Genomic DNA, 26,499 nt, shown 5'->3' with positions numbered 1-26,499 from the left:
TCTCCATGGGTTCTTGAATGCAGTCCTAGCCTTCACTTGGCATGCCTGTTCTTGGCTCTAGCTTTTACATGTGACACTCAATAGGGATGGTACAGTGACTCACAGTAAATGCTCACATTATAAGCTCTTCCCCAACCCCATTCCTCCATGTATCAGTGAACAAAACCTCCAGCTTCCTCCAGTGGGACCCAGCAACACCTCCTCCTTCTCTGGGGCCCCTGTTAAACTTCTTGTTCAGTTCTCAGTTATTTAATCCTTTTCTTGTCACCCTCCCCTTAAAAGCGTCCTTCTGTAATTACAGTGATCTCACCAGGCTATTTTCAAATCTCCCATGGCCTTTAGAATCTCTCTCATTCTGAATCTTCTTTTTACTACAAACCAGCTTTCCAGAGTAACTGGCTTTTTGAGCCTGGCATTGATATTATCATCATATTATACTCATAACACTCATAATGTTTTATTGTCCACAAACTTCATTCAGTTCAAAGCAGTAAAGTAAGCAGGGCAGGTATTATCATTTCCATTTCATGGATCAAGAAATTGAGGTTCAGGGGTTTCCCTGGTGGCGCAGTGGTTGAGAATCTGCCTGATAATGCAGAGGACACGGGTTCGAGCCCTGGTCTGGGAGGATCCCACATGCTGGGAGCAACTGGGCCCGTGAGCCACAACTACTGAGCCTGCGCGTCTGGAGCCTGTGCTCCACAACAAGAGAGGCTGCGATAGTGAGAGGCCTGCGCACCGCGATGAAGGGTGGCCCCCGCTTGCCACAACTAGAGAAAGCCCTCGCACAGAAACGAAGACCCAACACAGCAAAAATAAATTAATTAATTAATAAACTCCTACCCCCAAAATAAAAAAAAAAAAGAAATTGAGGTTCAGAGAGGTTAAGTGACTTTCCCCAAGCCACACGTTGAGAAGTGATGAAAACCACCTTCTCATTCCAAATCCCAGGCTCCTTGCCCAGGTCATGTGTCCTCTGGTGCATGAAGCGTAAGTTTTGGGACTCTGAGTCTTTGCCCACACCCCTCCCATCTTATTCTAAGAATCTTTCCTTCTTAGTGTTATACCATTGTCCTCCAAAGAATTTCAGTAAAGAGAAATACCAACTCACGCCTTCAATTTCCCCTCTTTCATTAGCTCCATGGCATAAAGGTAGATTCTAGGATCCTACAACTAAGATTCAGAAACCTTCATTTTTTTCCTTCTTTGCCTACAGGAAGGAGGAGCCGGGTGGGGGGGAGGGGGAGGAGGAGAAGGAAAAAACAACACAAAAACCACAACAAGAAAATCCTTTTTTCAGGAACTCCCTTGAAATCCCACCACTGCCGGCATAGTTCCACTCCTAAGAATATTAGTAATTTTTTGACTCCTCTCCCCGTAACATTTTTATTATGAGCTCCCTGAGGGCTGTGTCTACATCTTCTTAATGTAAACCTCTCTCCCTCTCAGCAGACCTAGAGCCAGTAAATATTGATTGGAGGGGCCGTGCCATGTTCTTTTAGAAAAGAGAAAGCAAGTCTTGTTACTAGAATTCCCCAGACAAGAGAAGTCTTTAGAGCGAGTTGCATCTAAGGTGTAAAGCAACTCTGAGTATTGTAAACCACTTACGAAAAGAATGCAGGCCTTGGGAGGAGGGGGAGTGGGAATAAATAATTCCCAAATGTCTGCCTGCAGAGGGGTGAAAGCTCAGCCTCTGTGCACCGGTGCCTAAGCGCATCCTGGAGACAGAGTTTTGGGTGAAGTAGAAAAGAACAGCTTTACTGCTTTGCCAGGCAAAAGGGGACATCGCAGGCTCAGGCCTCAAAAACCATGTGTCCCAAACTGGGAGGATTTGGTGAGGAGTTTTTATAGCAATGATTCAGGGGCAGAGCTGCTGCTAAGGATCAGGGTGTGTGCAGGGCCTGCACTCCTTTGATCTGGCCTCAGGTGGTCTCCTCCCTTGTCTCTGCATCCCCTCCCTTCCCTGATTAGCAACCGTTCAAACCTGCCCTTTGGAAGGTCATGGAGGCTGGAGTCTATTCCCTACAAACAAGAAACAGGGGACACCGAAAGGCTTCCGTGTCCAGGAGCCCCATTGGGTCCTGCTCTGTTTCAATACGGGCCTAAAAAACGTTATATTAATGATCCATTGAGCACATTTATAGAAATCTTAAGAAAGAAAATGCCAAAGGTTCTATGTTCTTGTGGAGACTACATCCTACTCTAAGGCAAAAAGCAATGCTTGAAAAAGCCCTGAGAATACTTCCTTACCCCAACAGCTTGTCATGGAAAACTCTGTTGGCCCCTAGAACCACAATGGCCAGTCCCCAGTGAACCTCCATTGGCGGATGGCCCTGGCTGAGCCACCTCTGCTTCTGCTGCACTGTTCCTTTTCCTAGAATATACTTCCTCCTCTCCTCTGCCAGGTGTGACTGTCTTCATCAATAGGATTTTAAATCCTTTTCTTTCAGCGAGCCTTTCCAAATTCAGACGCTTTCCTTTAAATCCCCTCGGCCACAGTACATTAATTTCAATTCACCAAGCCCATCGTGAAGGTCTGCCCTGTGTAAATCATTGTGCTGGTGTTGTTTGGGGCACAAGCTGTTAAGAAAGTGTCCCTGCCCTCAAGGAACTTACAATCATAATGCAGTTGCAAATATTTTGTATGACAAATATAACAGAGTTATTTTATCGTGTTAGGTTAGTGTATAGGCCGAGTTAAAAGGTGGGCAAATATATTTCACAACTGGCCATTTAGATTTTTACAAACTCCCCTGACACGCTACGGATAGCTCCTGAGATAAATGCCGTCCTGACCCCTGAACACAAATAATGGTTTGCTGTAGTGTTGATTTTCATTCGTGAATTATTTCTCTCTTCTTCCTCCATCACCATAATCTTCTTTGTCTTCTCTTCCCAAGATGAATTCATTGAGCACTTCTTTGTGTTACTCACTGGACTGTTGAGGGACAGTGGCAGCCAAAACTGAGGGGTTTGGTTTGTGTTCTATAAACAGTAGGTGTTTAATAAATGATAGATCCACTGCCTTTATTTCCTTTTAACTTGTCCGCAGATATTCTCCAAAAAGAAGGAAAGGGAGAGAGTGGGTTTGACACAAAGAAATCTCATGAATCTATTGGTGCCTTCAGGGTGTTCGATAGTAGGTAAGTGAGAAAGAAGGCTAAAAAAAGAGTAAAAGCAGGTGTAGGGGAGGGGCCACGAGGAGAGGATGAATCTGACCTTCCATACCATCTCAGTTAATCCTTTCGCCTCTTCCCTGCCAAGGAAGTATTATGAATTGTTCCCACCTTAGCAATGGGGAAACAGGCTCAGGAAGGTCAAGCATCTAGATCATCTGGTTCAAATCCAGCCTTGTGACTTTAAAGGCAGTGGCAGGCCGACACTCTTTCCCCCACAAGACGCTGTCTCCTCTCCAGTGGGCAGGCAGAGGGGAGAGAAAACACTGAGAGAAGAGGGTCCCAGGTGTAGCCGGCAGATGCTGACATTGGGACCTGCTGGATCCACAGGTGTCACTTGAGAGCCAGGCTCTGCGCATCCCCCATATTTCTGCTTGTGCCCCTGCTGACTGCTCACATGTGCCAGGACCCAGGGCCACCATGCCCACTGAGCCCTCCCCAGGCCTGTGCTAGTCCCTCACCCTGTCCCTTCTCTCACTCCGCCGTTCCGGTCTTGGCTTCCATGCTCCTCCAGCTGCCAAGGGAGCTGGCATTACCAAGCCTGGTGAGCTTTCCCACAGAAGGAGAAGTCAAGACTTCGGCAGTCTCTGGGCAGCACGCTGTTTATTATTTCATCATGACACTATTAGTAGTAATCCTAGCTAGCCCGTGCTGACCACGCAGTATGGGCTTTGTAACCCTCACAGCACCCTTGTGCATTAGGAAGATACCATTATTCTCATCTTATAAATGAAGATGCTGACGCTTAGTAAGATCAATTAAACTGCATAATAAAAAGGAGCTCAACTTCATTAGCGCTCAAGAAAATGCAAATTGAAACTCCAATAACTTTGACAAGAATCAAATTAGCAAAGTTAGTAAGTTGGACAATATCTAATGTTGGTGAGAATCTGGAGCAACAGAAACTCTTACACTCTGTTATGGGGGGCGTACGTTTCCACTTTGGAGGAGAATTTGCCAGTATCTAAGGGGAGAATGCGCCTACCTTCGGACCCGTCAGTTCCACCCCCCTTCACTCAAGGCATATATGTTAGGGAAGCACTCAGTGAGCACAAGGAAATAGGTACAAAAACGCTTATGGCAGTGTTGTTTATGATAATGGAAACAACCTAAATGTCTATCAACAGGAACATGGGTAAATAGATTATGGTGTGGTCATACAAGGAAACACTGTATAGCGATAAAATGGATAACTAGAGCTAGACCTAGCAAAACAAATAACTCCCAAACATGTTGACTGCAAAAAAGCAGAAACCAAAGAATACATACCAACAAACAAAGAAAAAACCAACACATACTATATAATGCTTTTATGAGATTTAACCACTATGAAACAATGCTTAGAGATATGTACACATATAGCAAATATATAAAAGATGCATTGTACATGGGAATAAAACACCAGATTCCAGACACTGGTTACCTTGGGGGAGGAAAGGAAAATGAATAAAGAAGCACACAGGGCTCTTCAGCTGTACTGGTAAAGTTTTCTTTCTTAAACAGGATAATAGGTATATAAGTGTGATTATGTTAACTTTTTTGCTTTTGGTATGTTTTGATAAATTCATAATGTATTTTAATTTTAAGAATTGTTTTTTAATTTTAAGAATTGTTTAAGGCCTCACAAATAGGAAATAGAAGTTTAGATCCCACACTTTTTTGTTTCCCAGTACATCATACTGCCCATCAGAGTAAGGAGTGAATATTTACCAAAAAAAAAAAAAAAAAAAAGCTACTAATTCCATCTAGTCTTTGCACAGACCTTGAGAATGCAATTGTTTAGTGACAAAGGGACCCTTACTTTGTATACCAGAGGCAATCCTGAAAAACAAGCTATGAAATATTAATAGCTTGAATCATGTTTTTCCATTGCCTTAGGTCACTTATTTAGAACTATGTTTCTACAAACATTTTCATGACAAAGCCTAAGGAAAGCAACGTAGGGATCCCCACATTCATTTCAAATGATTTTGTTAATGTAGAATCCTGAGGCTATTTCATTCTCCCAAAGAGATCCACCAAATACTAGACAACGAATCCGTTTCTTCATTTAAAGCCCCTTTACACTAAAATACTCCACAAAATTTATCCTTATTTTGTTGAAAGTTCTCACTTAGTTCATCAGTATCAATTCAGGAACTTAGCAGGAACTCCTTCATGTCCTCTGATAATTATCCATTGAATGCCCATCAGTTGGTGCTCTGGTAGATGCTGGGGAAATAACAGTGGACCAGACAGCCCTGCCCTGAACGAGCTTTCAGTTTCCTGGAGGAGGTCAACAAGTAAAGCAGGTAGATATAGTACAGTGGGGTGTGGTGCTGTGACGGGGTATATGGTGGCCTTGATATGGAGGAACAGAAAGTGGGACTTAACCCTATGGTGTTGGGTCTGGGGAAGCCTCGGAGTGAGGGTGATATTTAAGCTGAATTCTAAATATTGAGTGAAAATTGGCTTCTAGTTAAAAAAGCAATTTCATTCTTCTTTTCAGAGGATTCAGTCATCTTATTGTTGAATTTTTTCATCAACCAAAGTGGAGGAGAAAAGTCATATTTTAAGGTATCTCTTACCTGAGAAAAGAGACCTGTGATTCTTCCATAGATGTATTTCATCATCCTTTTTACTGTGTGTTCAAAACGAATCACAACTGAGTAAACTAGATTCCTACCATCCTTTGTCAAAAGTGTGACTACACCCCAGATCTAAGTGAGTAAGTTGGGGCAGATGTGTCTGCAGTGAGAACATAATTGCCCTGATTTTACTGCATGTTTTTAAAATCCCTCTTGGCTTAGTTACCCAGGAGAAGGAATATAAACTCAGCTTCTCTGCACACACAGAAGGATCAGAGCACAGACCAGGAAGCATAGGGGCCGGAAGGTATCACTGCAGCATCTTTCAGCCACGCTGACTCCATTTAATTCCCTCAAATCCTGCATTCATCAGTGTAATTGGATTATTTGCTTTGGAGTTATTCTAAGGTTGAGTATCCAGTTTGATTACATGGGGTTTGCTGAGCGACCGGATTTCCAGGAGTTGCGGAAGCAGATGTCTCTCGGGAAATTCTGAATCAAAACCAACCTCCCAGACTCCCCAGTCCCACTAGTTAAAAGAAGACACACATAACTCAGATAACAGGATATAAAATGAAGATCTAAATGTTTATTAATTACAATAAAGATCTAAATGTTTACAAATTACAATAGAATGTAAAAATCACAGAGTTCGCTATTTTTAAACAAATGTAGCCATTAAAAAACTTTAAACAAGAAAGTGATTTTTAAAAATTCAAAGTAAGAAATCTGGTGTAAGCAAAGATGACATTTTAAAGTATCATCAGTGAATTTTCACACAGACTTTCCATCACAGTAATATTCACTTATATCTTCAATCTTACACAGCAACAAAGTCACAGTAAGAAAGACGGCAATTGCTTCTGAAGGGAAATCAAAGAAGCCTAGAGCGATTATTTTTTCAAAAGGATCTTGGGGAGTTGAAATAAGGCCCGCTTCTCCACGGGCTGACAACGTTTAACTGGGATGGGAACAGCAGCATCCTTTTCTCTGATTTTACCTTTGAACAGAATAAAAGGAACCCAGTGTAACATTCTCCCTCACAAAGAGATGCAGAACCCAAGCCTGACCCCCAAGAAATCCTATAATCAAAGTAAACATGAATCCCGCTCCTACAAATGCTGGTAATAGCATGTTACAGCGTTCAATAAAATGTCTTCCTCTTGCTAATCTTCTTCTGGATTTTTAACACAACCTTCCTGGATTGGAAAAATAGTTCCAATAGTCAGGAAATGACAACCAAGCTGCAACTGCTGGCTGTCCGGCATTACTAAAAACTTAACAGCATTCACTAATGAAAGAGAACACAGCTGGGAGTACACAGGGCCCCATTATACAAGGCTCAGGGTTTACGTAAGGAAGCATAGGTTATCATAATGTAAAAACCTGCAATGCCTAACTGGGTTTGTATAAAACGAGTCCTTTGACAGACAGCGTCCCTAATTAACACAAACATCTCTCCCTGTCCATCTTGTCAACCTCCTCTGTAATCTTTTGCTGATTGCTACCTGCTGAAACATCTGAAAATGTATCACACGTTAAAAAGAAAAAACAAAGCCATAGAGGCTAGTGAAATTACAAAACTGGCAAAACATGTAGATTTCATGGAGTCAGTGGAAACGATGTTAGAGAAATGTTTAAATCACAGGAAAGCCATGGTGAAATAGGTACCTGGCAGAGCAGGACCAGAAAACAACTGGGGGGAAAAAAAAAAAAACCCAGAAAAAGAAAAAGAAAATTGACAAGGATGATGATAATACGTGCTTCAAAAAGAAAGACTTGAATGTCAAAAGAGAAAACAGAGGAAGCACTCAAATGTTTTTTAAATGACCACATCTGTATTATTCTAAAACTGTGTGAAATAAGCTATCAAATCATTTTCGTGAAAAATTATACCCAAAGCAACATGATTCATTTTTCATTCCATTCTAAGTTCTAGAATATGGTTGCCTTTACAATACATAGATGCATTTCTTCCAGATAAAGTCCTAATCGGTTTATAAATTTTGACTATAAACTTGCACTCTCAGTTTTAAGCAGTGCCAGCCTTCCTCAATAACAGCCTCTCTCTGTGTTACCAGCCTCTCACTCATATTTGATTCTCTAGGCCTCTGTGCAATGTTTCCTAGCGTCTCAGAGAATAAACCTCCAGCTAGCCCAAGGCCTTCTTCAACCTGGAGGCCTCATCCAAGTGTTCTGCGTCAAGAGGTCTTTTGTTAGCCTGCCCTTTGGCTGAACTATCCTTGAGTCTTAGGTCACTTTGAAGTCTTTGACCTTGACCGTGGACTCTTTAAACACTAAGGAAGAAAGAGATAATGCTAATTTCATATGCTGTCAGGGAGGGAAACTTTCTCTGCCCACTATCCCTTACTGACAGCACCTGGTTCAGGAGTGGGCCTGTTTCCTGGTCCCATGTGTGGCGTCTTCTTTTGTCCCTCTGGATTTCAGTGTGATGACTTCTCCCTTATAGGGTTCACGCTCCACGGGGGTAGGCGTGCAAGTCTGAAACAGAACATTTCATTTTTCTCTTGTGGCTTGTTGACTTCTTGAATTCAAAGCTAAGTTCTGCTCCCTAAGTGAATTGTGAGACCAAAAACGAGCCTTGTGAATTATCATGTGCCTCCCATGCCCTGCCCTTTCACAGAAACTCCCGGCGACCTCGAGTACCCGCATTGCCCCACTCTTTCACTGGGGTTGATTTGCATCAGACAAAGGCCGAGGGAACACTTCCTAACAGTCATTCCTTCCACCGCAACTTTCACTGGGGCCTCTGCCATATCCTCACACATTCTGTTCTATAACCACCTTCCAGGCTTTTCCAACATTCTACCTTTTCTTGTAGTTTCAGTTCTAGGTGTCTATATTCCCAGAGTGTTTTGTTGTACGTCTCCTACGACTTTCAGCTTTTTGTTTCAGATTCTAGCAGTCTGTGTGTGTGTTTCCTCATTTTCCTGATAGTCCCCGCTTGTAACAAGCCTTCCACAGAATCTCCCATCTGGGACTATACCCCTTTGGTGCCCAACTGTGTAGCAGAACCCTGGATTCAGCTAGAGTTAATTCAGTGCTTGAGCAGACTTTCGAAATCAGGACTTTCTAAACAAAGGGATGCATAAGAACTAAATCCTACTGTTTGTCAATGTGGACACAAATTCACTGGCAAGTCAAGTAATTGCAAACCACAGTGATTAAGGGCATGGGCTCTGGAACCAGCTTGCCTGGGCATGTTACTTAAAACTGTGCTTCAGCTGTAAACTGGGGATCGTAATAGCTCCTAATTTGTAGGGGGGTTGTGAGGATTAAATATATGTAAAGCATTTAGAATAACGCCTAGCATATAAAAGCTCTTAAAAAATAAATATGTGTGTGTGTACGTTTGTGTACATGTCTTATTTTGACCACCAAAACTAATGTATTGTAGTGATCAACCGTGTGGGCTTTGGAGAAAGGTAGGTCTGAGTCTGAATTCTAGCTTTGCCATTTACTGGCTGTAGGAAACTGGCAAGTTAATAAGCTCCTCTGAGCCTACTCACTCATGTATGAAATGCAAGGAATAAAACCTACCTCACAGGCACATGAGATTTCCCAGATACAAAGCATTTCCTTCCTTCATCCAGTAGATATTTACTGAGCACACACAAGCCCCAGATATTTTGCAGAGGACAAAGCAGAGAACAAGACAGAGACCGTGTCCCTACAGTGGAATTTGAAGCACACTGATCACTTAGTGACTAGGAAGACCCCTGCCCTCTGTGCACAAGTCCAAGCCTCTGTCCACTTTCTGTGTCTGGTTGGATGCTTTGCTGGACTTGCATCTTGGCTCGCTATCGACTCAGTCCTTTCCTTGACCCTGGATCCTGCCATCACCTTGAACACCGACATGGGGTGGCTGCCACCCAGTCCCTGGACATTGTAGTTACCTGGAGCCAATCCACACCTGAAACTTTAAATTAATTTAATACCCCACTCTCTGACCACATGCCCCGTTTCAGGTCTTTAGTCTCCATGTTTTTTCTTCTCCTGGTTTACTTTTCAAGCCCAACTATATATATGTACTTAAACCTACGGTGACCATATAATTCATCATCCAAACTGGGACACTTCTGAGCGTGTAAAGGGAAGGATGTTGGTGGGAAGGAGATCCCTAGTTGAGCTCCTCTCCTCTTTGTGTCACTTATCCTGGCCAGAGCTCAGTTTCCCTCATCCTCTCTTGTTCTGCTTTACCACTGATCTGCTCCCCAGGTTGCACTTCAGGAAATATTCAGGAATATTATATCCTGAATAAATATCTGCACTTTGCACTTTGTCTAAGAATCCCCTTGTGGCCGCTCAGTCACTGTACTAGCAATGCCACGAGGCCCCTCTTAGCCTGGCTGGTCACTCTGGTCACACTGCCCATCAAATGTCTCTGATCTGACTGGCCAGGTCTCACGTGCACACAGCCTTCCTCTTCATCTGCTGCTGAGGCTCGAGACAGGCAGGGACCGATTTCCCGCCAGGATGGCTATGGGCTGTCAACCACTCCTGCCCACACCGCAACCTCAGACAGACTGGCCCTCTCTGGGGAGGCTTCTGCTGCCCCACACTTCACAGTCTTCCCCTTTATAGACAAGTTGACAGGAATCAAAGACAATTTAAGTTCTGGTCTCAAGCCTTGCAGTACTTTCAACCTTTTAATATTTTCTTAGCCTTAGATGTGGTTACGTAAGTTCTTTAACGCTAGACCCAGGTCTTGTCCATCTTTGTACTGTCTATTGCCCCTGGCACTGTACTCTATATACATTTTAGAACCTCAATAGATGTTCACTGTGACGAAATGGAAAGGTGATGGCACTCGTTCCGCAGAATGTTAAGCCTTCCCTGCATTATTCCAGAGTTCGGCTGCACATGTTTTCTAAGCAGACTCACGCTGCAGCTCTCAGGAAAAGTAGTCACGTGGCTTCTCTCTAGTGGCAAATGGAAAATCTCCATCTCAAGTGTGACGTGCCCAGCCCTGACATGGGCATCAGCATCTGGTACAACCAGTGCATAATGCTCAGAGGTTACCCTAGTGGTTGGGTCCAAAGTGGGCTTCTTTCCCAGGTATCCAGGATGAGTACAGTGATGACAGGGACACCATCCTGAGTCTCCCAACTAAATGCATACCTATTTCTTTTTTTTTTTTTTTTTACTTATTTATTTATTTTTGGCTACGTTGGGTCTTCGCTGCTGCGTGCGGGCTTCTCTAGCTGCGGCGAGCGGGGGCTGTTCTTCGTTTTGGTGCGCTGGCTTCTCATTGCGGTGGCTTCTCTTATTGAGGAGCACGGGCTCTAGGTGCGCAGGCTTCAGTAGTGTGGCACGTGGGCTTCAGTAGTTGTGGCTCGTGGGCTCTAGAGTGCAGGCTCAGCAGTTGTGGCGCATGGGCTTAGTTGCTCCGCAGCATGTGGGATCTTCCCGGACCAGGGCTCGAAGCCATGTCCCCTGCATTGGCAGGCGGATTCCTAACCACTGCGCCACCAGGGAAGTCCCTGCATACCTACTTCTTAGAGGACATTAATGCAGCATAAAGCTCACAGAAAGACCAGGATGAAGTATCAGAGGGTTCTGGGTTGAACAAAGTAAGCAGGTCTCTTCTCTTCTTCGTGTTCTAGTTTTCGTCTGATCTCACTGGTCAGCTTTCTCAGGCTCCTTTGCTGGCTTCTCCCCTCAGCCTCTGAAGGTTGGCAGCCCCAGAGCTCTTTCTCAAGTCCCCTCTCTTCTCTGTCTACAGTCTCTCTGGTGGCCTCAGACTTGTGTTTTTAAATAAATGTAGATGCCAGGATTCTTAAATTTTATGTCCAGCCCCAATGCCTCTCAATTTCTGGACTTCTTTATCCAAGTGGCTAACTGACCTTTTCACAGGGAGGTGTAATTAGCATCTCAAACAGAACTAGAACTTAAGCACCACAAACTATAGTTGAAAGAGAAGTAGGATTAAAACTCTTTGAGCCCAGGGACTGCTGTCTTAGTTACACCTGTACCCCCGGCACCTGGAATATGGAATTGTATCTGGTGCTTAACAAACATTTGTTAAATGAAAGATTTCTTGACTGTAGGACTTTTTAGAACTTTTTAGATGATATTGGGCAACAGAATCACCTGAGGGTAGCATTATCTAAGATCACTTGAAAGCTTTTTTAAGGAGCACCTAAAAGAGACTAGGATCCTGAGCGCACACCTTCGGAAGACTGATCTGGGTGGTGACATTTTTTTCCCCCAGTACAGGCTGGCCAAAATTAGATGATCACACCCCACCAGCAGTTCTTCCCATCTTGATGGGTTTACAATCAAATAGAAAGGTTTGAGGGTAAAACACTGTGAGGGGCTATCCTAAGTAATACGGGAAACGTGGATGGTACCTCACCCAGCAGCGTGCTGGTGGTCTACTTAGGTAGATGGGAGTTCAATTTGAGTTCATAGTATTTAATGATGATTGTCACTGTGGTGAGTTCATAGACAAAAATGGGAATTATATCACAATGTGAAGTGCTATGACTAAATATTAATTGCAATCACTATACCCGCATGATTGCAGAAATGTTTTTGGTTAGCTGATCAGGGAAAAGAGGAAGCTTAAAATTGATAGAAAATTTACCTGTATTGTCTGCAGAGAGTAAAATGCTAGGATGCTAGATTTTTCTGAGATTTTTAAGCCCATAGACAAGAATCCTGAACCTCAAGAAGTTACTAATACAATGTTGATCATGGAGGCTAAGATACTAAAATAGCGATAAAGACAACAGAACTTCCAAATACCAAACAGCAGACACTGACGTAACACCAAACAGTCCAAATGAGCAGCGACTCCCTGAGAATGAAATCCATGCCTGGCTGGTGAATTTACAGGTAGGTATTCAGTACCTGGCGAACTTCAAGGTTCTTAGAGGTCCTCACAGGACTGAGCTCTCCAGGGGACTATGAATCACTAGATTCAACAGAGGTGATCTATAACAATGAAAATTTGCATTTTGATGTTTTACAATCCACCAAATGTTTCCATTTAATCCTCAAAATACCCTGCGAGCTATTTCTCAAGAACAATGTGAGCACATAATTTGGTCATCAATAAGTATTTACTGGATGAACACTGAATGGTTAGATAAAACATGGAAAGAGAGTACTTACAAAGTCCCTGTATACAGTGATGTACTGGTAAGTGTTGACAGCCCACCTTCCCCTTTTCTCATCACTCCTAAAGCCCTGATTTATAGCACTTGCCTATTTCTGTTGTGTAAATGCTCTCACCATGGCTGATTTCAAGCTACCGACATCACTGAATGAGGAGTCGGGAAGGGATACATACAAGGGTCTCTCACAGCCAAAATGAGCTGGCTCCAACATATGCACGGCCTTTTGCAATTACTAGCAAGCAATCCGAGGAAATCAGAATTACGTGGCAGCTGGTGATATGAAAGTATTTTCTCTGGGCCACCACATTGAGAAAGACATTGATAAACTGTTATTTCGGAAATGGAAAACACCCATTTCAAGGACTAGATCAGCCATCCATTTAATTTTATCTTATCTAAAAGGCAAATTACGCTTATGGCTGCAAGGGCACAAGCCAGTCTAAAAGCTTTGGCGCAGTATTCTGAAACCATGCCTTACTCCATGAAGCTATTCCTGCTTCTCTAGAAGATGCAATGTGACCCTAATTTTCCAAAATAGATTGGGTTGCTTATTACTGAAAAAAGAGAAAAAGGGATGACTTGAAGAATGTCTACGCTTCCAAATTTTGGTAAAAATTATAATACTCTAAACACACAAAAATTCTAGGAATAATAAACCATTTGAGTTTAAAAAGGTTTTGTTTTTGTTGTTTTTGGTAAAGAAGGAACAGTAGGTAAGTTGATTTTCTTCTTTCAAAATGTACTTGAACACCCAAGCTGCTGTTACAGTGGCCCTCCGTGTGCACAGTTGGGTGAATACACGGATAGAGAGGGCCAACGGTATAAGGGACTTGAGCAGCTGTGGATTTTGGTATCTGCAGATACTGAGCACCTAACGCTATGGATACCGAGGGACCATGTACTGTTTTTCCTTCCTCTTATATTTTTCTTTCCTAAATCCCCCAACACGCTTCCTTAAGTGACTTTTTATATTGAATTGAAATATGTATTTTATTATGTAACACATATCAAATAAATTTTGATGTTTCATCTTCTGATTTAAATTTTTCCCCTTAATGATCCCCTGTTTAAATATTAAAATAAAGTAACAATTCCCTGAAGCTGTCAAATTGCATTAAAATGTCATTTCTCTCCTTCGAAATTCCTCACAATATCCGTTAACAGTGATAGCTGCACAGCATGATGCCAAGTTTCACTAAGTAATAAAATCGTGGATAAGAATCAAGTTCACAGACAACCCCACTGTTTGGGACGAGGCAAGAGGCAATCTTCTGTGTAAATTTATTTCCAGTCCTTTCTATGACCTCTGAAACTACAGTCTTTGCTCCTTCCATTTGCAATTTGTTTATTTATCAAACGCCTACTACATAGGAAGTACTGGGAATAAAAAATAAGTTCCTCGAAGAACTAACGTTCTAGCCAGGAGACCAGCTGAGTTCTGGGACTGACAAACACTGGCGTGTCTCTACAATCTGTGCTTTGGAGTCCAGAGTGGTAAGTGATTATTTTCTTGGGAAGGATAACAGGATAGCAGGAGAAATGGTATGGGCCTTTCCTGCTTGCCTTCAAACTCTTATCCTCACTTACAAAGAAATCTGAATGTTTCAAATGAAAACCAAAGTAAGAGCTCTAATTACCTCATGCGAATTTAAAATCTAGGATTCCTAACAACTCTTTTTCTTAACTTTAACGTAATATTTTTCTTCTATAAAATTATCTTTGCCTGATGGAGAGAAAAAAGGTCTGAAACATCTCCACACAGTCCCCAAACCTCATTTTATTCATTTTTTTTGATACTTTTTCCACATCAACACTTTTTAAAATAATGCATTCCCCATGATTTGAGTTTCACAATCATTTTCTTCTCTTTTCTTGCTCTACAGAGGTCTCATGTACAGCGGGAATCAGAAAGGCCTTATCACACACCCTGGCTCTTACGTTTACTTACTGCTCAGCCCAGGGAAAGTTACTTAATCTTGCTGAGAGTCAGTTTTCTATTCTGTAAAATGGGGATGATAATATCTCCCACATGGCTTGTTGTGCAGGTTAGGTAAAATAATAAATATAAATTACACCAAATACACTGCCTGGCAGATAGTAAGTGCTCAGAACAATATATTGTAATACAACTATTACTTACTGCTATTGTAAAAACAATAATGCACTAGAATACCTAAAAAGTTGGTATCAGAAGAAAATATTGAGAAACTAAAATAACTCACAAAATTGAGAGTGAACTAAAAAATGATGTTAGCATTAATTTTGCCAATAAAATACCCAACAACGATTTGAAAAGGAGAACTGATGAAGCCAGTCATTCAGTGATCTCGGCATGTTTTCCCTACAAGAGGAAGACTTAGGCAAAGTCAGTCCTTTAAATACAGTCTGTCAGGGGTTCCCAGTTAGTCTAGTGTCCCTGCTGGTGGGCAACTGGTACTGACAGCCAGGAGCAGGCTCGTCCTGGATCCACTTCAAGCGTCACAGGATCCATCACCCAGTGCTGTCAGTACTATCTCTTCTAAGTCAACACTTATCTGTTTATCTGTTCATCCCTTGGATTCTACAAGTGTCATGAATGAACTAGCTGCCATCAAGGCCTCTCACTTAGATTTTTTCCCCAAACCTAGAATAATTTATCTCCCATTAACTCATTTAACTCAATCTTTATGGTTTACGTTATATGGTTTATTGCTTAAGTATATAGCTTTTGTAGTCAGATAACCAGAGTTTATGTTTTGGTCCTGCCATATACTAGTTGTGTGACATGACCAAGTTTCTTAATTTCCTGAAGCTTCAGTTTCCTAATATTTAAAGTGGGGGGGCTTCCCTGGTGGCGCAGTGGTTAAGAATCCGCCTGCCAATGTAGGGAACATGGGTTCGAGCCCTGGTCTGGGAAGATCCCACACACGCAGCAACGAAGACCCAATGCAGCCAAAAGTAAATAAATAAATAAAGTGGGGAAAATAATACTCCCTCGCTCACAGGGTTGTTACAGTGACAGAGCCCCTAGCATTGTGCCTTGCCTTCAGTAAAAGCTCAGTAAATGTTAGCATTGCTGTTATTTACCATGTGATGTTTAGAAATACATGGAAACCTTATAGTCTCTACCTACCTGTCACCTGTCAGTGTCAATATTTACAAATTAACTCCCAGCAAAATAAATTGCAACCTTAAATATTTTAACTGAAATACAGTATATAAAGAAATGTCATGAAGAACCTAGGGGTAAGACAGGAATAAAGACACAGACCTACTGGAGAACGGACTTGAGGATATGGGGAGGGGGAAGGGTGAGCTGTGACAAAGCGAGAGAGAGGCATGGACATATATACACTAACAAATGTAAGGTAGATAGCTAGTGGGAAGCAGCCGCATAGCACAGGGGTATCAGCTCGGTGCTTTGTGACCAGCTAGAAGGGTGGGATAGGGAGGGTGGGAGGGAGGGAGATGCAAGAGGGAAGAGATATGGGGACATATGTATATGTATAACTGATTCACTTTGTTATAAAGCAGAAACTAACACACCATTGTAAAGCAATTAAACCCCAATAAAGATCTTAAAAAAAAAAAAAGAATTGTAGCATCCTGAGAATTTAAAGCATTCTAGAGCACTTGTTTACTTAATCAAAGCTTTAGGAAGTGGTTAAAAAAAAAAAAAAAGGATGAATCTTATCTAACAAACTCTGAGAATCCACAAGCAAAAAATTTTCACAAGACTTTAGAGGAGAAATCAAAGAGACTACAAGACCCAAACGAAATGAATCGGAAAACAGCCAGAGAACTTTGGAAAAAGAGAAGTATATTTTAAAATGGAAAGAAGACACAGAAGCCTTAGAACTAACCCAAGGGTTACAAATTCTAAGGGCTACACGGCCAAGTTGGGAACATTAATGAGTGAAGCCTGTAGGTGAAAATCAGAAAGGCTGCCTCTGTGGGGCTTGGCCATCCAGCTCCGGCCTGCTCTTACCATGTGGGATTGAGGGTACACGGTGCCCCGCCTCACTCCAAACCCAGCAATTTAGATGGTTTTAGTCTGAAAATTCTGATATATTACTGTGTGTAGTGAAGTGAATTTTTAAAACTGTTTAAAACACTGCATGAGCTAAACAAACATTGGAAAATCCAAGACGTATTAAAAGGACAAACACCTCTTTTTTAACAGCTGGATTATAACAAGACTTGGAGGCCTCTATTATAAATTCGGTCATCAAAGGGGGAAAGCAAAGAGACTGAACTGATGTTTATTGACCTCCTACTAGTGCCTTACGTTTTAAAATCTCATTTGACTCTTGCAATCTGTTGGGGAGAAAACACTGTTGTCATTTTCCAGATGAGGAAACAGACCAAGGATGATAGAGACACTTACTCTTGGCCACACAGCTAGGAAAAGGGAAGCCAAGGTAGAATTCATATTTACCTTGACCTCAAACTCCGCCATTGCTCTGGTGGTCATTAGAATACACCTTGCAGACCTTCAACTACAGGGAGCTTGATGTTTCAAGGGACAGTAGTTGAGTTTGAACTCCATCCTTTTGTTCGTCGGAGGACATGCCTCCCACTGCCGTTCTCAGCCAATGACGGCACGCCACGTGGCTAGATGCAGGAGATGGCTCAAGGGCTGCTTGCAGGCCTTGCTCAACCTTTCTTGGTCTGCATAGTAGTCTAGGATGTTTCCACCACTTGTTTTTCTCCCTCTCTCCTTCACTGGGGCCAGGCTTGAATTGCAGGCTGAGGGCTCTCCCAGCCTCTCCCGGGCTCCCACCCATTTTCTCTCCCAGGTGTTTAAAAAACTCACACCTTTATCCATCTGGGTGGCTGCTTCTCAGAGGACCCTGACTAACAGCAATTGTCAAAAGGCCCACAGGGGCCCTACACTTGCCTGGCAAAACCTGACTTGGTCCATTAGGAAACCCGATAGACACCAATCTTCAAAAGAAACTGCATCCATCCAATAATGACTTTTTTCTTTGAAAGCTGTATTTGTTCATAACCTCTTCTAACACCCCATGAATATGTTAACCAATTGTATGTGACAACGCCATCACCAGCATCCAGGAGCAAGTGACAATCCAGCCCGTGTTAACAGCCCACTTAGCCCCAACTCACCTGGTCCTGCTGCTTGATCCGTTTGTAAATATATTCAGCAAATGGTTTACGAGGAATGAACTTCCCGTCTCCTGCTGTGACACTGAAAACTCCAGCTTCATACACCACTTTGCCTCTTGAAATAGTCACCAGGGGCACCCCATGGCACACCATGCCCTCGAAGATGTTGAAGTTAACAGCCTGATGATGAGTTTTTGCCGAAATGGTCCTGATGTAAAAACAAAGATGTTCCCGATCATTACCAGCTCATATGACAAATATGAAATATTAAAAGAATGACTTAGAAGAAAATTTAGCAACTCTATTAAGCCATAGCTTTATCACTGGAACAAGTGACTTTAAGAATAGAACATAGTATTAACATTTTATTGCAAAGTAATTACATTTTCTGAGAGAAAAACCCAGTAGGTCACTCTTTGCGGTGATTAATGAGGATGGAGTGAGTGGAAGAAGGGCATTGTCTCTAGTGTTTATAATTTTAAGTTATTTTTATGTATATGTTTAAAGAACAAAATATTACTTGTAAAATATTTCAAACATAGATGAGTATGATGAACACACTGACTCAATACCCCACTCTACAGAATTTTAACGTTTTGCAAACACAGTCGAGGTTTCCTCAATACCTCCCTGTCCCTCAAATTCCATCCCTGTCCCTCCCTTCCCAGAGGCAATCATTAATTGGTATTTATCTTATATGGCCTTTATTATGTTGAAGTAGGTTCCCTCTATGCCCACTTTCTGGAGAGTTTTTTTTATCATAAATAGGTATTGAATTTTGTCGAAAGCTTTTTCTGCTCATCTATTGAGATGATCATATGGTATTTATTCTTCAATTTGTTAATGTGGTGTATTACATTGACTGATTTGCATATATTGAAGAATCCTTGCATCCCTGGGATAAATCCCACTTGATCATGGTGTACGGATCCTTTTAAGGTGTTGCTGGATTCTGTTTGCTAGTATTTTGTTGAGGATTTTTGCATGTATATTCATCAGTGATATTGGTCTGTAATTTTCTTTTTCTGTAGTATCTTTGTCTGGTTTTGGTATCAGGGTGATGGTGGTCTTGTAGAATGAGTTTGGGAGTGTTCTTTCCTCTGCAATTTTTTGGAAGAGTTTGAGAAGGATGGGTGTTAGCTCTTCTCTAAATGTTTGACAGAATTCACCTGTGAAGTCATCTGGTCCTGGACTTTTGTTTGTTGGAAGAGTTTTAATCAGTTTCAATTTCGTTACTTGTGATTGGTCTGTTCATATTTTCTATTTCTTCCTGGTTCAGTCTTGGAAGGTTATACCTTTCTAAGAATTTGTCCATTTCTTCCAGGTTGTCCATTTTATTGGCATAGAGTGCTTGTAGCAGTCTCTTATGACGCTTATCCCACTACCGGGCATATACCCAGAGAAAACCATAATTCAAAAAGACACATGCACCCCAACGTTCACTGCAGCACTATTTACAACAGCCAGGTCATGGAAGCAGCCTAAATGCCCACTGACAGACGATAAAGAAGGTGTTACATATATACAATGGAATATTACTCAGCCATAAAAAGGAATGAAATTGGGTCATTTGTAGAGATCCTAGAGACTGTTATACAGAGTGAAGTAAGTCAGAAAGAGAAAAACAAATATCATATATTAACGCATATATGTGGAATCTAGAAAAATGGTACAGATGAACCGGTTTGCAAGGCAGAAATAGAGACACAGGTGCAGAGAACAAACGTATGGACACCAAGGGGAGAAAGTGGGGGTGGGAGGGGTGGTGGTGGTGGGATGAATTGGGAGATTGGGATTGACATATATACACTAATATGTATAATAACTAATAAGAACCTGCTGTATAAAAAAATAAAAACTTTAAAAAATTCAACATAGAAAAAATTATACCTTGAAAAGGAAAATTATATCTTGAATTTCTTTCCCTTGGCTGTGGCAAAACTGGAAATTTGAGGACAATAAAAATAACAAAATGTGTTGAATATAATCTCAGCATATTTTGTCACGCATCTGCATATTCATCAGCATTCTCAGCATTTTATTAATACTTTTCAATCTTACACAATATGACTAATGACTTCTAAGCTGGATATTTGGAAATACTGGGTGTTCGCCTTTCCCTAAATCACATTAAATGGAAAAGGAAAAAGAAAATCTAGCAGCAGTGGATCATACAAGGGTAATCTGAAGTTTCTACAAGTGCTTGCTCTCAGGAATGGATTAAAGAAAAGTGCTTTGCTAAAAATCCCAAGGCTAGGTCAGAGGAATAGCAGCTAAAAGCTCCCCTGCAACCCTAATCTGGAGGAGCGGAGCTGGGAGACTCACAGTGCCACCTCCAGGGGAAATGAACGACACGACGCTGACCTGGTCCTGGGTTCCAGAATCCTGTACCCAATTATCTGTTTGGTTTCCACTCCTTAACACATCCAAACAGAATTCTTGATTTTCCATGATGACTCCAGCCCACACACTGGAGTTTGCTCCTCCCTTGAGTTTCTCATCTCAGTAAATGACACCCCCAGCCACCTTTTCTCACTCCTCAAACCATCATCAAGCCTGTTGGTTCTACCTCCAAAAAAAAAAATAAATCCCAAACCTGCCCATTTCTCTCCCCCTCCATGGCTCCCACCGAGTCCACGCCACCATAATCTCTCATCTGGACAACCCCCAACACCTCTTACTGGCCTCCATGTTTCCATTCTTACCCTCCTACACTCCTTACCATCCCCCCACAAAGATGCTCAAATCATATTTTAAAAATGAACATCAGATCAGGTCACTTTTCTGCTTGAAACCCTCCAGTCTGTTCCCCAAGACACATATAACTGTAGAAAAGCCCAGATAATAATAATCATGAAAAAGAATCTGCTCCCAATGAGAAATATCAGCATGGAAAAGAAAAAGATGTTCCTGTATGTCAGGTGGATACTTTATGACATTCTATTTCATCTTTATAACACCTCTTCAAGGTAGAGAGTATTGTCTACACTTGACAAGTAAATAAATTGAGATTTAGAGAGGCTACATAACTTGTCAAAGGACCTATGACTACTTTGATGAAACGGGAATCTTTTCATATTTTTTAAGTTAACATACAATAAAATTTACATTTTTAGTGTTAGTTCTATGAATGTTGACACCTGGATAGATTTGTTATCCTCACAACATTCAGGACACAAACAGTTCCATCGCCCCCCAAAACTCATACCATCCCTGTGTAGTCGCAACCTCCCCCCACGCGTAACTCCTGGAGATCCTTGATCTGTTCTCTATCTCTTGAGCTGTCTCTTTTCAAGAATGTCATGTAAATGGAATCACAGAGTATGTAACCTTTTGAAGCTGACTTCTTTCATTTGGCGTAACTATTTTGAGATTTATCCAAGTTGTTGTGTGTATCAATAGTTCATTCCTTTTTAATTGCTGAGTAGTATTCCAGCGTATGAATATCCCATAGAGTGTTTATCCATTCACCTACTGAAGGACATTTGGGTTGTTTCCAGTTTTTGATGATTATGAATACAGATATTATAAAGATTCATGTACATGTTAGGTGTGAATGCTTTTCTTAGTGTAAGTTCCCATGAGTGGCATCACTGGGTCCTATGGCCAGTGTATGCTGCACAAAAAGAGCTTCCGGTATCCTTAGGAACCAACTTACTGGTAGAGAGAAACATTTAAAAGGTTAATGAATCGGAGGTAGGTACAAATACAACAACAATAATTTCAAACACTAAGGAGGAGGGAAGAGTACTGATCAAATAGTAAGTAATGTCATTAAAGTAAGAAAATGGTTAAAGGGTTACTAGGTATAGAATGAGTTATGATAAGTTATGAGTTGGTGATGAAAGATACAAACTTAAAGAAAATAAATCTAGGAAACAACATAGAGGAGATTTAAACCTTCAGGCTAGAGTGTTGTTTTATGACCATCACAATCTCTCTGCGATACTTCCATAGTCTGGGCTACTGCTTTCCTGCATATCACAGTTACACTGACGGCAGAAGCTCTTGGGCTTATACTGTACAATGTTATATAAGCATGTCTGGACAGATGGATTAGTAAGGTTGCCATACAGAGAAAGTAAAATGCATAGTAATTCATGATGAAATGGTTATATACAAGAATGGGAGGCAAAAAAGGGAAAACCCTAAGACATAAAACTTTATTTTTCCAAGCAGGAAGTTAAGAGTTACAGATGCTGTTAGGAAAATAATCTAACAGAAGAAATAAGTTCTATACACAAAAATTGCCATTACGATATCTAAACTATTGAAAAACTGAAGCATAACAATTTTCCAATGATTACTCAATGGAATATTGGACTTCTGTGAAAGACTAGAAATAAGAATACACTGGGGAAGCAAAGAAAATGATAATTATATAATTTAAATGGAAAAAAAGTTACAGAAAGCATGGGAAAATACATATGCATGTGGACAAATGCAAAAGGACATATACAAATTAAAGTGCTTGTGTGGCCTAGGAAAAAACAAACAAATATGAAAGCAAAAGATCTGTGACAACAAAATATCAAATCAGATTTCTCTGCCGCAGCCAAAACAAAGGTCATTTTTTTGACTTTCTCAGCGTTGGGGTTAGCAAGAGAAAGAAGGCAATTAGGCGACATCTAAGTGATTCTCTATAATAAGGCATTATGTCAATGAGGTCAAATTAACACAAAATGTAAATTCTCGGCATTATCACCAGCAGCAAAAAGAATGTGCTTCCACTTTCACATTGGAAGGTGTCTGACAGGGTGTCATTCCTCACCCAACTTTTTCCTTCCAGCCAGAGCTGCAAGTCTCCAGTTCTTTAGGAACTTCCACACTTCTGAGTCTTCCTTTTCCCCGGGTGCCCGTCTCACTGCTCAGATCTGACCCCTCCCTGCCCCAAGACTCTGCTCAAAAATCCTGGTCCCATGTCAATCATATCTCAATAAAGCTGGAAAAGAAAAGAAGAGAAGAAAATAGAAGAGAAAAGAAAGGAAACAGAAACAAAAGGGAAGGGAAGGGAAGAGAAGGGAAGGGAAGGACCAGCTTCTGGTTCCTAGAAGCTGACCCTGACAACCCATGGCAAAACCTTGCATTTTCCTCTGTGTTGTAGCATTATCTGAATCAATTGTAATGATCTCTTGATAACTACAGTGTTTTGGAAATAACAGAACACTGACTTACATGGAATGTAAACATCCAATCCTAAAGTTCTGTTGTTACTTAGCATTTCTGGTGAACTGTACAAGCTCATTAGTAATAAATAAATAAAGGAACATTGTTATAATTATCATTCTTAGTTGTATCTTATCCAGTTAGATGAAACATTTGTTTGATAACTAGAAGTACTTAGCAATACCAATATTATCAACACGATTAAGTCCGCAGCTAAGTACTATTACACCATGTCCTGGATGGTAATGCTGAAATACAGCTGTGGAAGAGTTTGCCCAAGGATCATACAGCTTGATATTGAAGGAACCTCTGAGAGGTTGGAATCACTGCCACTTTTTGAGCATACTGGTATATCTGTAACCCCGTCATAAGAAGATTAAAAAAATTGTGGTACGTTTTCAATATTTGTTTTCAACAAAAAATAGAATGCAATATCATCATAAGGTTTATAAAATTATTACAAAATGTATTTAAAAATTTTTTTAATTAATTAATTAATTAATTTATGGTGTTGGGTCTTCGTTTCTGTGCGGGGGCTTTCTCTAGTTGTGGCAAGCGGGGGCCACTCTTCATTGCGGTGCGCGGGCCTCTCACTATCGCGGCCTCTCTTGTTGCAGAGCACAGGCTCCAGATGCGCAGGCTCAGTAATTGTGGCTCACGGGCCCAGTTAGGGCACGAACCCACATCCCCTGCATTGGCAGGCAGACTCCCAACCACTGCGCCACCAGGGAAGCCCACAAAATGTATTTAAAATCTATTCATTACTAGTGTAGTATGGGAGACGTGGTCCATTAGTGGAATGAACACAAGTTCAAAGTCACACAATTGCCTTTCTAAGTACACTTGTTGTTCCTTTGAACATGCTTCCTCCAAGGCAGAGGCCTTCTGTTCTAAGGCAGAAGCCAGAACATGCTTTCCCAGGCCCCTTTGCAGCTGGGGCCCAGTCATGTGACCTGGCCTCCTCCAAAATGGTGCCCCAGCACCATACTTTGCATGGCAAGCTGGTGACTCAGGAAGCAGGTGCTGCAGGATCCATGTTGGTGAAGGGAGAGATGGCTCAATCCTGTTTTTCAGGCCAGTTGTGACAGGGGTTTAGCACTAGGGTCCAAGCCCTGCCTCAGTGAAGCGATTCATGGCAACTGAGCCCAGGGGCAACACTGGGGCTCTCCACTGTCCTATGGTAGGCCTGGGGCATTGGTCCTGGCTACACAGCCTCTCAGCCTGGTCTTCTGGTCCTCCTGGAGATTCTCTGAGCCGCCCAGTTCTTTTAATACATTCTTCTTCTGTTTAAGCACCTAGCGTAGATTTCTCTTGGGTGCAGCTAAGAACCCTGCCTGGTCCATCTTTTTCTTTCAACCATCTTAGAAGAAAGCGGAAGCACACGTCTGGGCTCTAACTAAAAGGGATTCAGTCAATGGGCTAACGTGTTATCGTCCTAAGGTTCAGCGACACTGTGAGATAAATTGGAGCAGGTGACATGGAGCTTTGCTGTGCATTTCAGCCACACACGTGATCCTATTCTGAGAAATGCAGTGTAGCAAGCACTGTAGTTCCATCCCCTGGCATACATTCTCCCTTCCTCTGGTTTCAGCATTCCCCAAGTTTTTCTTTAAGAAACATCTCTCCGGGCTTCCCTGGTGGCGCAGTGGTAGAGAGTCCGCCTGCCGATGCAGGGGACACAGGTTCGTGCCCTGGTCCGGGAGGATCCCACGTGCCGCAGAGCGGCTGGGCCCGTGAGCCATGGCCGCGGAGCCTGCGCGTCCGGAGCCTGTGCTCCGCAACGGGAGAGGCCGCAACAGTGAGAGGCCCGCGTACCGCAAAAAAAAAAAAGAAACATCTCTCCCCCATTGGAGATATCTGGCAAGATGGTTAGGCATGGCGCCCTATTCTTCCCTAGCCAAGAGAGGGGGAACTGCATTGTTTCCCAAGAATTTGAATCTTTGGTAGAATGACAAAAAAAAATTTTTTTTAAGTGATTGGAGGGTGCATCCCTGAACACAGAGCAATTCCTGCTGCAGGCTGTCCAGGGCTGCCTTGGACTCTGTTCTTTCAAAGCCTGGAGCACTGACTATTCTTTTGGTCTGTGAGCACCCCATGGCCTTCCCACAGAGTGTGTTTTTGCTCATCTGCGTGTAAGTTAGTTACTATGGTTTGCAACCAAAGACCCTGACTGATAAAGACCTTGTCCTTTGGAGAGTAATTCCTGTAATGAAGAGCCCATGGATGTCTCTGAGGCACAGTTCAAAAGGTTTGTGACTCAAAAAGAAACCAGGAACTATTTTCCACCAAATCTGTCCACAGAACAGATGCAAATGTGGGGCGGTGCTCTGATTCCACTCATAAGTAAAACCAAAGAGCTGTAAAATTCATCATCAAATATTTTTCAAATTTAACAATATGATAGTCAGGTCAGGAGAGTAGAGAAATACCTTCTCTCTAATTACTGATTGGATGGCTAGGCTGTTGGCCCGTCCTGGTGGTAACAGGAAAGATAGGAATGATTAAAACCTTCCCATCTGATAAGTGAAGCTGGGGTTCCTGGGCCATTAACTCTTCATTAGCAGATTCTCCATGGTCACCCTGCCCCAAGGGAAAAGCTGCTCTTTGTCAAACTCGCTTTGAGCTTGTATCAAACGGGCACATCTCTCTGCAGAGGGGTGTCAAGGTTGTCTTACTGAGTCCCAATTATACACATCTCCAAGGCTCAAGCCGACAGGAAAGCAGAAGCCTTGAAGATAACATTAAGCTATTTTTCAACTTTGTCTATAACTTTGATACCACTCACATCACAGCTGCAGAAAAACATTCTGTCCCTTTGCAAATAGCTTCCTATCAAAGAGCTGCGTGCTCCTATAGATGAGAAAATCACTGAAGCAAAAAAGCCTGCAGGAGACTGCCCGTGTGCATTCAAAGAGAACACTGGGGAAAGGAAGAGAATTTCTTAAAACAATGTGGGTCTTCCTGAACCCAGAGAAATGACTTGTCTAGGTATTTTGTTATATTTCCTCCAACTCAGCCACTCTGTCCATGGCATGGATGGATCCTTACCAGGTTGCCATGAGAACCAAAAAAGAAAAAAAAAGTTTGAAAGAATCATTATCAGGTCTATTAGTGGCTTCTTTAAAAATATACCTCATCTCTCTACATGTGTTATATGACATCTTGTATATTCAACATGAAGGAATAGTAACCATTTAAAGCTTCCCAATAGCACCGTGCAATAGACAAGGATGATGAGACACAAAAAGGTGAATAACTCACCCCATGTTACACAGCTAGTAAGTTCATGCAGCTCAGGGGAGATAAAAGGTTGGGCTCTTAACCACGAGACAGTGTTGC

At 41.9% G+C, this 26,499-nt stretch overlaps 1 protein-coding gene across 16 annotated transcripts in view; it reads right to left on the bottom strand.

The window, feature by feature from the left end:
* The window catches only part of DPYS (dihydropyrimidinase), a 169,413-nt gene that overhangs the window by 75,621 nt on the left and 67,293 nt on the right, over window positions 1-26,499 (bottom strand). For 13 of the 16 annotated variants that reach the window (XM_079901517.1, XM_079901510.1, XM_079901516.1 and 10 more), the window contains exon 8: window positions 17,995-18,202. In XM_079901517.1, coding sequence (XP_079757643.1) covers window positions 17,995-18,202 — 208 coding nt within the window. Of the gene's footprint in view, window positions 1-6,399; window positions 6,744-8,123; window positions 8,246-17,994; window positions 18,203-26,499 lie in introns of those variants that run through there. The other 3 variants (XM_079901507.1, XM_079901515.1, XM_079901513.1) reach the window with 3 other exon arrangements.

The sequence above is a fragment of the Stenella coeruleoalba genome (assembly GCF_951394435.1).
Source record: "Stenella coeruleoalba genome assembly, chromosome: 17".
NCBI lineage: Eukaryota > Metazoa > Chordata > Mammalia > Artiodactyla > Delphinidae > Stenella > Stenella coeruleoalba.
The sequence above is the reverse complement of the archived record's forward strand: the minus strand, read 5'-3'. Positions and strand labels throughout refer to the sequence as shown.